This window comes from Manis javanica, chromosome 12, assembly GCF_040802235.1.
Source record: "Manis javanica isolate MJ-LG chromosome 12, MJ_LKY, whole genome shotgun sequence".
NCBI lineage: Eukaryota > Metazoa > Chordata > Mammalia > Pholidota > Manidae > Manis > Manis javanica.
This window is the reverse complement of record NC_133167.1, coordinates 65766450-65780830: the sequence shown is the minus strand read 5'-3', so window position 1 is coordinate 65780830 and position 14381 is coordinate 65766450. Positions and strand designations below refer to the sequence as shown.

Here is a 14381-nt window from a genome sequence, read left to right as displayed (position 1 = left end):
TGAAACTGGATCACTGTCTAACACCATACACAAAAGTAAATTCGAAACGGATCAAAGGCCTGAATGCAAGTCATGAAACCATAAAACTCTTAGAAAAAAACATAGGCAAAAATCTCTTGGAGATAAACATGAACGACTTCTTCATGAACATATCTCCCAGGGCAAGGGAAACAAAAGCAAAAATGAACAAGTGGGACTATATCAAGCTGAAAACTTCTGTACAGCAAAGGACACCATCAATAAAACAAAAAGGTACCCTACTGTATGGGAGAATATATTCGTAAATGACAGATCTGATAAAGGATTGACATCCAAAATATATAAAGAGCTCACGCACCTCAAGAAACAAAAAGCAAATACTCCAATTAAAAGATGGACAGAGGAACTGAACAGACAGTTCTCCAAAGAAATTCAGATGGCCAACAGACACATGAAAAGATGTTCCACATCGCTAGTTATCAGAGAAATGCAAATTAAAACCACAATGAGATATCACCTCACACCAGTAAGGATGGCTACCATCCAAAAGACAAACAACAACAAATGTTGGCAAGGTTGTGGAGAAAGGGGAACCCTTCTACACTGCTGGTGGGAATGTAAATTAGTCCAACCATTGTGGGAACAGTATGGAGGTTCCTCATAATGCTCAAAATAGACTTACCATTTGACCCAGGAATTCCACTTCTAGGAATTTACCCTAAGAATGCAGCACACCAGTTTGAAAAAGACAGATGCACCCCTATGTTTATCACAGCACTATTTACAATAGCAAAGAAATGGAAGCAACCTAAGTGTCTATCAATAGATGAACGGATAAAGAAGATGTGGTACATATACACAATGGACTATTATTCAGCCATAAGAAGAAAACAAATCCTACAATTTGCAACAACAGGGATGGAGGTAGAGGGTATTATGCTCAGTGAAATAAGCCAAGCAGAGAAGGACAAATACCAAATGATTTCACTCATCTGTGGAGTATAAGAACAAAGGAAAAACTGAAGTAACAAAACAGCAGCAGAATCACAGAATCCAAGAATGGACTAGCAGTTACCAAAGGTAAAGAGACTGGGGAGAATGGGAGGGTGGGGAGGGATAAGGGTGGGGAAGAAGAAAGGGGGTATTACGATTAGCATGTACAATGTGGGGGTTGGGGGAAAGGGGAGGGCTGTGTAACATAGAGAAGACAAGTAGTGATTCTACAACACCTTACTATGCTGATGGACAGTGACTCTAATGGGGTTTGTGGGGGAGACTTGGGGTAGGGGAGAGCCTAGTAAACATAATGTTCTTCATGTAGTTGTAGATTAATGATACAAAAAAAATGATATATAATATATATTTTTAAAAATATTTTCATTTTAAAAAGACATTTGACTTCGTAAGTTTTATTTCCTAAAACTTTAATTAAAATAAACATACTTGACAGAAATGTTACAAAAATACAAAAGGATTATGGGCAAGGAATGAAGAATGAGAATAAATGATAGGGAAGAAAACAACAGCTTTTATATGCTATTTATCCATTAATTATGAATCATAGCAGTAAAAGCTTTCCGAACGTTGGCAAGAAAAGCTGAAAAATTGTTGGTCTTCCTCACATTCTCTTGAAATTCTGCTAGGCACTCAAGATGAGGAGCACTATCTGACACTAAAAAAAAAAAAGGACAATCTGAGTGAATTTTTTTTATAGAAAAGATGTGTTTCTAATTTAGATGCTTTCACACCTGATACAAATAATTTCAACTTTACTTAATGAAATGGTGAAGACAGAATAATAGATACACATGATTTTCATATCCTAACTACCTCTTGGACCTTTCCTTTATCTCTAAATATTCAAATCGTAAATACTATAACTTGCTTTAAATTTAAATAGATGGTAGCCAAGGGACTGAGGAGCTTAGTGAAAAAATGCCCTTCATTTCCCATCATCTTTCCCATGTTTCATTTTAACTCTCTGAACTGTTTTAACAGGTTTTTAAACTATCGAGTCAGTTTTCTCTGAGAACTTTGACCTGCCTCTAATTTCTGACCATTAGATCAAAAAGACACCTTGCAATACCAACCCTTAGTAACCTGTAATTATGGGAAAAATATCTGAAGTTTTACAAGTGAAATGGAGATCGTTAGAGAATGTGGTTGCTCTTCTGAAAGTGGTTATTTACACAGCCACTAATCAAATGACACTCAACATCACAAATAACAGTACAGGTCTCTCAGAAGTTGTACAAGATGGTATATGCATATTGGGAGCAAGTGTCCAGTGAAGGTGATGAAAGGAAAGGAATGATCTATCTTTCCTTTTTCCAGGGGGGAAAAAAATTCAAGCATATCAGATTTCCAGATCTTTGGTAGACATTGCTTAGGAAACAAGGCCCATGATCAAAGCAAGAAAGAATAGCAAAAAGTACTTGGTTCAAAATGTATACCATATATTCTATTTTAAAACATAATCAAATACTATGACACTATGCAGCAATAGAGGATATTCAATTTTGTGAAAAGCTAGGTAAGACATTTTTTTATTTGTTTTTTTTTAATCTAGACCTCATTAGATTAAAAAGTATTCACCTAGAGAAAAAAGAAAGCCAACATTTGTAAACTAGATTCCTAAAATATAAATCTCATTAGTATAGGAATTGAGTCACCAGAGCATATTAAGGAGCCAACTCACTCAGCAGTTCACAAGTATGTATCTGCTGTAAGTGCTGTAAGATGAGAACATGTGTAAAGAGCTGAGAATCATTTTTCTGAATTTCAGTAAGTTAAGGATTACTTTGAAAGGGGCATTAGAAGAATAATTAAGAGACAAAACATATTTCCACTCTCCTGTCAATCACTATTACCAATTATGTATATTTCCCATAAATCAAAGACCTTCTGGCCTCCTAGATAATCAGTAATGAAACTGAATTATCAATGTGTGTGATTTTTCAGGATGGGATAATTTTTAAAAATTGATTTTGGGGAAAATAAATTACCACATTCTGATGATTTTACATTTTATTTTAAAATCAGCTACTTAGGTAAGTTATAGTTCTCACATTTAGGCAGTCATATCCTTTATAGCCTTAGCTTTTAAGCTCTCTAAAAGGATAATTCATACTTGCATATTAAATGCAGTGATCTTTTTGGTCTTTTAGACTTTTCTGCCACTGTGGCACTGTGCCATCCAGAAGAGGTTAATATTAAGGCTCCTTCATAATATCTATAACTCAAAACAATACTCACAGTCTTAAAATAATATCCAAGAAGCAAGACTTGACAAAAAGCAATAGCTTATGGAGATAGTACTTTTCTTCATATTCTAATTCAAATAACATTTTGTGATGCCAATCTTAAATACAGTTAAAAGATAGGAGTACATACCTTCATACTCCCTTGCTTCATTTAGGTGCAGGGAAAACATAAAGGGGCTCTCAGGATGCTTAGGGTCAATATTAGTGAATATAAACTGTAATTTATCACCTGAACAAAGAGATTAAATTATTTACTGTGAGAAAGTCTTATTGTGCCAAAGCTCTCAAAGGAAATGAGCTTTCTAACCTCTATGATCAGTATCTACACTGCTAAGTATATACATTCACTAAGCCAACATCTCCAAATGTGTAAGTTATAAATCAGCTTTAAAATGTATTGTAGTTGAAATATGACACCAAAAGCAAAAGCAAGCAAAAGAAAAATACTGATAAACTGGAGTTCACCAAAATTAAAAACTTTTGTCCTTCAAAGAACGTGAAAAGATAACCTATAAAGTGGGAGAAAATACTTGCACATCATCTCTCTGATATGGGCTTAATATACAGAATATAAAAAAACTCCTACAACAGACCAACAAAAATAAAAAACACCCAATTAAAAATTGGACATAGGATTTGAATATACATTTCTCCAAAGAATAGATACAAATGGCCAAAAAGCACATGAAAAGATGCTCAACACCGTTAATCACTGGGGGAATGGAACCTAAAACTTCAATGAGATATCATTTCATGCCTACTAGAAGGCTGTAAGAAAACAAAATTTAAAAGAAGAAAAGAACAGTGTTGATAATGATAATACTGACAAAAGAAATCAGAACCTGTTTACATTGCCAATGGAAATTTTAAGTGGTGCTATAGCTGTGGGAAAAATTTGGCAGTTCCTCAAAAAGTTTAAACAAAGAATTATAATATGGCCTAGCAGTTACATTTATACTTATATATTCAAAAATAATTGAAAATAGAGACTCAGACAATTATGCCCATGTTCATGACATTCACAGCAGCCAGAAGGTGATGATAAAACCAGTGTCCACCAACAGATGAATGAAAAAACAAAATGTGGTATTTACATACAGTTGGAATATTATTCAGTCACAAAAGGCATGAATTTCTAATACATGCAGCAACATGAATGAACACTGTAAACATTATGCTAAGTAAAATAATGGACACAAAGGGACAAATATTGTATGATTCCACTTATATCAACAGGTAAACTCATACAGACAGAAAGTCAATTAGAAGTTAACGGGTTGGGGGAGGGGAGAATGGGGAGTTACTGTTTAATGGGTACAGAGTTTCTGTTTGTGGTGATGGAAATAGGTAGTAGTAATGGTTGCACAACACTGCAATACAAAGTAGTTAAAATTGTGTGTCAATATATTTTACCACAATTAAAAAAATGTATTAACAAATTTAATTTGGCTTTTTTTACAGAGTTATCTGGATTTAAAGCCTTTTTCTCAAAAGATCTCCAAATGTTCCCCAAAGGAAATAAATGCTTGGTAGAAATTCAAAATGGCAGCCACAAAGTAGAAACTCAACACATACTTTAGTTTTGTTCTGCAGCATAAACATTTAGGAAATCTCATAAAAAATGTTTTTAATTATAAAAATAAATCTTTAGAAGCTTTGAAAAAATTTGCCTCACATTTGTATTAAAAATGAAGTTAATTACATCAGTACACAAGATTTTTTAAGCTGTTAATAGTAATGGGAGAGATTCATGCCAAGCAAAAAAGATTCCACAAGATACTCAGGTAAAAGGAAGGGTTTAATTTGGGTTGTCTCTTTCTTTAAAAGATTATTTCCTGACTTTCAGGATTATTTCCTGAGTTTTAAAACTGGTTTTGAAACAGAACTAAACAAAAAAAGCACAAGATGACAGTGAATATAGAGTCCAATGGGTCAAAAGTTCAGAGTTGGCCCTTATATTTACTCTGCTAATCAAAAGGTTAATATTTTTTATTAAAAGCTCATTCCAACAGGTAAGGGGTAAGAATACCCCACAACTAATAGATATGTGAATGAAGACAAAGAAATATAATTAGTAAACAAACAGAAAAAAATGGTCACTTTTTCATTAATAATCAAAGAAATGAGCTTTTAAAAAAATGATCCAATTACAACTAGTCAACTGCCAAAAACCCCCAAACTTAAAATAAATAAAGTTCTGGAAAGAATAAAATGAAATGGGTACTCTTTACACCATGTAAAGGTATGCATGAAAGAAATAAGGGGGTAGGCCTGACACTGCTATCCTTGGAATCTTGGAAAGGCCTGCTTGAAAGCTGGTCGTTGGATGGTGTGTTGCAGGTCCCCAAGATCACCCCAGATTTGAAGATTCACCAGGAGGACTCATAGGACTCGGCACATAGTTGCACTCAGGTTATTACAGCAGGACAGAGCAAAATCGGCAAGGGGAAAACATACAGAGGTGAAGTCCAGAGAAAACCAGCACAAGCTTCTAGAGTCTCTAATGAGCTACCCCAGCAGACAACACTTCACATGTATTGTCACAATTTAACGCTGAAGGAATTAAGCACGCCCTGTATGACTCCACTTAGTGCTCTTGTAAACTTGTGCCTGAGAAGCTTGTTTCCTCTAGACTTTGCTCCTTGTGCCTTTTTTGAGCTGATTTCATTGTCCATTTTTTTCTTCAATAAATTTGAGACATGAATATGACTATATGCTGAATCCTGTAAGTCTTTCCAGCAAATCACCAAACCTGATGGTGATCTTGGGGACTCCTAACCTAGTAAACAGTGTTGCAAACTGCCACATTTACATGTAACAGTCATTAAAATGTTTATATGCTTTAACCTAGCAATTCTTCTCTGGGAATTCCATGGAAATTATACACACAAAAAAAGGAGAAGTCTATATTCTCTGTAGTACTTCTAAAACTGAGAAACAGGCAGAATCCAAATGTCAAGTTAGAAGTGATACATGTATTAAACAATAGATAAAAGAATGAATAAATTATGATACATTAATGGAATGAATTATTACAGCATCATTTTAAAGCTACCATGTGAGGGCAGGAGAAATACTGATCAATAAAGACAAGGAACAACAGTTATTTGTAAGTTGGCAATCATGACAAAAATACATTTATTAAAATACTGGATGATAAATAAGACATCAGTAATTATCTTAGGGTAATAAAAATTTTGTATATTTTTCCTATTTCCTAGAAAGTTAATAATGTGGCCATTATTTTATGTAAAAATATTTTAAAATTCTCCTCTACTTAGAAAAGATATACCTTTCTAATTGTCTGTTTTATTTACATTAATATGCTTACCATAAATTTTTCTAATTTCTAGTCCAAGTCGATCTTTATACAAGTCTGCAGATTTCTGCAACCTTTTCAACCTCTCTTCATTTGACTTTTTAGCAGTGGAAATAGCTATGATATAAAAAAAAAAACACACACATTTGAAAGTTGAAGATTTTTAGACAGACTTGCAGCATAGTGTGCGCTTATTACATAGGGCCTGGTAGAGAATGTGTGACCTATACATTTGTTGTTGTCAGTTATGCTATGGCTTCTCCAGGCATATCTTATTTAGTGAAACTGTCTCCCACTTCTGCTTAATTAAACTCCCATATCAATTTCATTATGACTCTAGTTATACCAGAAATCAAAAGGACCCACAAGTAAAAAAAAAAGAAAAGAAAACCCACTTAGCTAACTTCATAGACATCTTGCAGAGATGAGTGGCTGGCTATGCCCCTCATGTATTTTATTCATTTTTGGCAGTGAGGAGAGAAGGCAAGATACACATAACTGTGAACCACTAACACTTAAAATTTAGATTAATGTTTTAAATACATGTACAACTGGAAACTTACTTTCCTTCTTCCTTGCATATTCTTCCTTAAGATCCTGGATATTTGCAGTTAGCACTTCCACTTGCTGCTTTTTGCCTTTTACTTCAGCAATCAACTTTAACAAGTTGTCTTTTTTTTCTTGAATGAGCTTATTCTGTCTACAGATCTCTGTAAGAAACACAGCATAAGCCAGATAATGTATGCTTTGCTCTCCAATATCTAAGAAAAGACCAAATACTGATTTTCACAAAATAAAGAATGTTTTAATAAGCATTTCCTAATGAGTCAAAATTTGTAAAAGGAAAAAAATCCTCATCTATTTTTTTCCTCTTTGTCCTGTTTGTAAGACAAAATGTTTAAGATGAGACTATCAAGTTAAACCAAGAAATAGAAAATCAGATCATGACTCTTGCAGCTCTGCTCTCCCCTTCAAATAAGTGCATAAATAAATAACACTGACCACCAAAGTCAACCAGCTCCAAGACCGCTGCCCACAGCACCTTAGTGAGACAGCCGATTCCAATGCTATACACATGATCCTGGGAGACACCAAAAAGAAAGAAGGGAAGGGAGAGAGAGTGGGAGGGTGGAAGGCAAGCAGGAAGGGAAAGGGAAACCTCTTATACACTGGTAACAAACAAAATATTCAGGAATAACCTACATCAAGAAATGCCCAGTTTCTGTGTGAAAAAGAATGCAAAATTTGTCTGAGACATGTATTTGACCTGGACATATGGAAGACATTTTATGCTTCTAATTATATAGATATCAATATTTCCTAAATTCACTTCTGTATTTAGTGCAGTGCCAATGGAATTTGGAGGGAAGGGAAAAGGAGAATCTAACAAAAGTAACTATAAAATTAGTCTGATGAATACACCAGTGAGAATAGATAAGAAAACAAGAAAAGGAAATAATGAAAGGGACTTGCCCTATCAGATTTAACATCTGTGACTGTGACACAAGTAATACAACAATGGGGGACTAGTTGAAGAACCTGATGCACAGCTCAGTTAAAAAAGACATTCCCACACATACATCAGCATATTTAGGAAATTAATGTGATGAAATATCAAAAATCAATAGGTAGTTTGTTCCCCAAATAGTGCTGAAATCCAAAATAAATTCCAAATTTACTAAACATATAAATATAAAATGAAATCTTATAAAACCTAAACGGCAGTATCTATGAATAGAAAATTAGTTCTATGAGGAAAGATCTTATTCAAAGGCAAAAGAAACTCAAAGAGAAGGGTATATACATGCTTTTTACATTATGCTAATAAATTTTAAAAAGGTGAAAAAACTCACTTCAAGTAAGTATAAAACTGTACTATACACAAAGTACTTTGTTCAGCACCTTATAGTTCTATAAATTTACTTCAGTTTCACCATAAAAAATTATGTAGGTCTTACTCTCTTTTTTACAAATAGAGGAAAAAGATAGTAGTTGAGTGACTGGCCCAAAGCTTTATTTGCTAGGATGTAAAAAGCAGTAAAATCTAGTCTTGACTTCAAAGACAATCCTTTTGACCATTAAACTATCTTTCCCCAAAAAGGCGTTACTGTTTATAATCTAAAGAAGACACAAATATAAATTTCTAAGACAAAATGAGACAAAGGAATAAACAGAGGAAACATAGATGGAGGTGGTAAATAAGTATGATAGTTTTAACCTCAATAGTAATCAGAGAAATGCAAATAAAGCAATAACATACCAATTTTCATTTATTACAAGTTTTACAAAAATAATGGCTGGTGTTGTGGAATGCAACATACTAGAGTCCTTGTGGAAAATATTTTTGTCATTGCAAGACAAAAGTCTTTAAGGATATTCATGTCCTTTGGCCCAGTTATTTCATTTTACAAAGTTACCCTAAGAAAACAAAACATGTGCAAGTACTTCTTATACAAAAAATTATTTTCAGTGTAACTTATAATGGCGAAAACCTAAAAACATCCTAAATGTCTAATTAGTAAGTTATTAAATAAATATGGTATATCAATAAGGTATAATATATTTTCTAAGAATTTAGAAATTTGGAAAAATACTCTCCAAGTGGGAAAAAAGAAAAATGATACAAAGTCACATATACCATGAAGACAATTATGTTTAAAATAACTACATAGCACATGAAAAGTAAAAACTGGAAAGTCATTTTGTTAAATATGGTTCTCAACATTACAGATTTTTTGTTTACATTTCTGTAATTTTTTCCAAATTTGGACATGATCATACATTATGTCAAGTATTATTTAAAAATGAAATTTTTATCAGAATTACCAGAAAGAAAAATGGTTTTTAAAAACTTCAGATTATTTAAACAAAGAAACATTTCACTCATTTCTCTCCCTGCCATTGCTCCCTCTGGCAAGCACTAATCTGCTCTCTGTATCTATAAATTTGGTTTTTGGTTTTAGATTCCACATACAGGAGAGATCATACAGCACCTGTTTTTCTCTGACTTACTTCACTTAGCATCATGCTCTCAAGGTCTATTCATGCGGTCACAAATAGCAAGAGGTCTCATTCTTTTTCATGGCTAAGTAATATTCCACTGTTTACATGTCACGCTTCCTTTATCAATTCATTCTTTGATGGGCACAGGTTGTTTCCGTATCTTGGCTATTGTACATAATGTTGCAGTGAACATAAGGGTGCATATATCTTTCTGAGTCAGTGTTTTCATTTTCCTTGGGTAAATATTTGGAAGTGAAGTTGCTAGATCATATAGTAGTACTATTTTTAATTTTTTGAGGAACCTCCATACTCTTCCATAGTGGCTGCTATGGAAAAATGCTACTTTTTAAAGGAAATTAAGAATTGTAAGGCAAAAAAGATGCAGATTTAAAGTGGTCAGTTCCAGTTCGGCTCCTAAATTGTGACTGAAGGACCTTGGTCAAATCCCAACACTGGGGACTCTTTTCCTCATTTTTAAAATGGGGATAATAATGGATGCCCCCTTTATTTACCTCACAAGGTTATTTTATCCAATAATGTGAAAGCTTTTAAACTATTAGGGGACATATAAATGCCATATATGAATGTTTTTATTGTAACATTTGAAAAACTGTGTGCATTTGTGCCAATACAAATATGAGGGCCCACGATACTGCATAGCTACTATTTTATGTGTACATTGTTGGCTGTCCCTGTTATTCTCCAGGGCAGATATTTCAAATTACTACTCACCATAAAGCCTCCCTTGCACTTTTCCTTCCATGTGGAAAGGTCAGTATTAGGGTACACTGGAAAGAGCAAATATTTTCGGTGCAATCCTACCCCTTGTTTATGTACCAAATATAGGACCTTGGGCAAGTTTCTTAGCCTCAGTGAGCTTTAATTTCTTCAACTACAAAATAGGGATAATCTCTCTCATACAGATTTCAGGATTTAAGACCGTTTTAGAGTCTGGCTCATAGTAAAGGCCTCTGACTTCCAACAGATTATCTTCCTCCTTATGATAAACAGGAGGAACAGATGTTCCAGGTAGGCCAGCATTTTTGGCTAATTTGTTCTCTGCAGTATTTTCCTGGAAGAGTACCTGGCACAAAGAAGTTGCTCAACATACATGTAATGAGTGAATAATTTCTCAAACTTCCCTACTCCCCAAATATATCTCTATCAGTACCTTCTCTCCTGTCAGAAGAACAGTAGCTCCTTCTCCATCCCAAGGCTAATTCAGAGTCCTTCCCTGCTATTCAACTAATTATCACCTCCCTTTCTTTCAACATCTACTTCCCCTGACTTCTTTCCTGCAGCATATAGGCACATTCCTTTTAGACTGGCCTTCTTGAAAATCAAAGGATTCTATGCTCACTTGACAACACTTCATTATTATAGCATAATGTATTTCAGTTGTTGTTTCCCAGTCTGTATCTCTCATTAAATTGTGACCAGTTGGCAGATTTTAACTTACACATTGTTGTCACATTGGTGCTTGGCAAACTGCACTAAAACTTTCACTGAATTAACTCAACTTAGGTAAATATCTGTTCAAGTATAAACTCTTTTTAATTTTAAGAAAAAAATTGATATTGCTTTTAGATCTTAGACCATTTAGAGCATACATTTACACTATTATAACCTTTAAGAGCACACTTTGAGACTCAAACAGTAGTCAAAAGTTTCAAACTTAATTTTCTAATCCCTAGGGAATCTACAAACTAAGAGTGTTTACAAACACATAAACATAAGTGTTCTTCTTTTCTGCTTATGGTTACAGAGATGAGAAAAACACTGAAAGGGCATGGAAGCTTCAGGGCAGCTTAGAAGCAAACACAGGTAAAAGTCTAGCATAGTAGCCTACCAGGGATTCCAATATCAAATGTCTTCAGGGGTCAGATAACAAGTAAAGTGAGCAAAGCAAAGCACAGCAAAAGGAACTGTGGGGAATTGAGGCAGATTAAAGAGCAAATGCCCCATGTTAAGACATTCTGATTTAATAGTATTTAAAACATGGTGCCACTAAGTTTAGTATCTCCAGTGGAATATGGCTTGTAGACATAAGTCTGTGATCTGTGTGTGAGAATTCAATAAAAGCTACTTATCCATTCTGGATAATCTGGAGAATGGTAGAAATGAGAACAGCAGAAAAACAGGAAGAAAAACTGTCAAGGCTACTGACCCTCCCCACAAAGAGCTGAGAGAAGAGCAGCTTTTCAAACCACAGCCTGATTTCCAAAGGAAAACAACCTTGTTTTCTAAAAATATAGGCATTTACACATCAGCATAAACCAATCTCACAAGCATGCTGTGAAAAAAAGGTACAGAACACATGCAAAATGATGCCATTTATAAAACATTTAAAAAAACAGTACTAAACAAAGTGTTGATAAATCTGTTCCAAACAGCGGGAGAAGAGGAAGGTATAATATAGGATGATCTACCGAGAGGCGGAGCCAAGATGGCAGCATGAGTAGGATAGTGGGAATCTCCTCCCAAAAACATGTTTTTGAAAATACAACAAATACAACTATCCCTAAAAGAGAGACCAGAAGCTACAGGACAACAGCCAGACCCCATCCACACCCACGAGAACCCAGAGACTGGCGAAGGGGGTAAGATACAAGCCGCGGCCCGGCAGGACCCGAGCACCCCTCACCCCAACTCCCGGCAGGAGTAGAGGAGTCAGAGCAGGGAGGGAGAGGGAGCCCAGGACTGCGAAACGCCCAGCCCTAGACATCCACACTGGAGTGCAGACACACAGTGTGTAAGATGTTGGATACTACACACAGTAAGCAGGACAGTAAGACCTGTGAGTGGGTCGCCGCAGTCGGCGCCCGGGGGACAAAGAAAAGCAAGTGCTTTTTGAAAGTCTTAAAGGGATAGGGACCCCACAGCTGGACAAAAGCATCCAGGGACACTTAGCCCAGCAGCTGGGAATCCTGGGGAACTCTGGGCACACTAACACCCTGGGCAGCAGCTCTGAGACCCCTCATGGCGATAAACAGCCTCCCCACCGTCTGTTCTTACTCCGGCGTCCCGCCATAGCAGAGCAGCAGCCTGAGGCTGGTCACGCCCACAGCAAGGGAGCTTCCTCCATAGCAGCTGGGCAAGAAACAGACCCAGTCTACGCGCAATTGCCCAACACAAGCTGGGAGGGGTTGCTGTTGTCCCAGAAAAGAAAGGCCAGGAGCAAGTGGAGTCTTGGCTCTCTCCCAGCTGACAGACAAGTCAATAGCATACCACTGCACCTATCAACATGAAAAGGCAAAAAAATCTGATCCAGACAAGACTAACCCACACAGCTTAGACATCTTCTACATCTTCCCCAGAGAAGGAACCTGGAGAGAGAGATTTAACCAATCTTCCTGAAAAAGAATTCAAAACAAAAGTCATAACCATCCTGATGGACTTACAGAGAAATATGCAAGAACTAAGGAGGGAGAATACAGAAATAAAACAATCTCTGGAAGGACTTCAAAGCAGAATGCACGAGATGCAAGAGACCATAAACGGACTAGAAAGCAGAGAACAGGAATGCAGAGAAGCTGATGCAGAGAGAGATAAAAGGATATCCAGGAATGAAAGAATTCTAAGAGAACTGTGTGACCAATCGAAACGGAACAATATCCGCATTATAAGGGCATACCAGAAGAGAGAGAAAAAAGGGATAGAAAGTGTCTTTGAAGAAATAATTGCTGAAAACTTCCCCAAACTAGGGGAAGAAATGGCCTCTCAGACCACAGAGGTACACAGAACTCCCATGACAAGGGATCCAAGTAGGGCAACACCAAGACACATAATAATTAAAATGGCAAAGATCAAAGACAAGGACAGAGTATTAAAGGCAGCCAGAGAGAAAAAAAAGGTCACCTACAAAGGAAAACCCTTCAGGCTTCTCAACAGACACCCTACAGGCCAGAAGAGAATGGCATGATATACTTAATGCAATGAAACAGAAGGGCCTTGAACCAAGACTACTGTATCCAGCACGATTATCATTTAAATATGAAGGTGGTATTAAACAATTCCCAGACAAGCAAACGTTGAGAGAATTCACCTCCCACAAATGACTTCTACAGGGCATCTTACAGGGACTGCTCTAGATGGGAATACTCCTAAAAAGAACACAGAACAAAACACCCATCATATGAAGAAGGGAGGAGAAGGAATAAGAAGGGAGAGACATAAAGAATCATCAGACCGTATTTATAATAGCTCAATAAGCGAGTTAAGTTAGACAGTGAGATAGTAAAGAAGCTAACCTTGAACCTTTGGTAACCACAAACTTAAAGCCTGCAATGGCAATAAGTACATACCTTTCAATAATCACCCTAAATGTAAATGGACTGAATGCACCAATCAAAAGACACAGAGCAATATAATGGATAAAAAAGCAAGACCCATCCATATGCTGCTTACAAGAGACTCACCTCAAACCCAAAGACATGCACAGACTTAAGGTCAAGGGTTGGAAAAGATATTTCATGCAAACAACAGAGAGAAAAAAGCAGGTGTTGCAATTCTAGTATCAGGCAAAACAGACTTCAAAATAAAGAAAGTAGCAAAAGATAAAGGACATTACATAATGATGAAAGGCTCAGTACAACAAGAGGATATAACCATTATAAATATATATGCACCCAATACAGGAGCACCAACATATCTGAAACAAATACTAACAGAACTAAAGGAGGAAATAGAATGCAATGCATTCATTCTGGGAGACTTCAACACACCACTCTCTCCAAAGGACAGATTCACCAGACAGAAAATAAGTAAGGACACAGAGGCACTGAACAACACACTAGAACAGATGGACCTAATAGATA

The 14381-nt window shown here is 35.9% G+C and overlaps 1 protein-coding gene across 7 annotated transcripts in view; it reads right to left on the bottom strand.

The window, feature by feature from the left end:
• The window catches only part of SPC25 (SPC25 component of NDC80 kinetochore complex), a 75591-nt gene that overhangs the window by 56261 nt on the left and 4949 nt on the right, over window positions 1-14381 (bottom strand). For 4 of the 7 annotated variants that reach the window (XM_073218745.1, XM_073218743.1, XM_073218747.1 and 1 more), the window contains exons 4-5: window positions 7125-7271; window positions 6574-6678 (exon numbers count right to left, since the gene is read on the bottom strand). In XM_073218745.1, coding sequence (XP_073074846.1) covers window positions 6574-6678; window positions 7125-7271 — 252 coding nt within the window. Of the gene's footprint in view, window positions 1-1325; window positions 1652-3372; window positions 3472-6573; window positions 6679-7124; window positions 7272-14381 lie in introns of those variants that run through there. The other 3 variants (XM_017661050.3, XM_073218746.1, XM_036995053.2) reach the window with 3 other exon arrangements.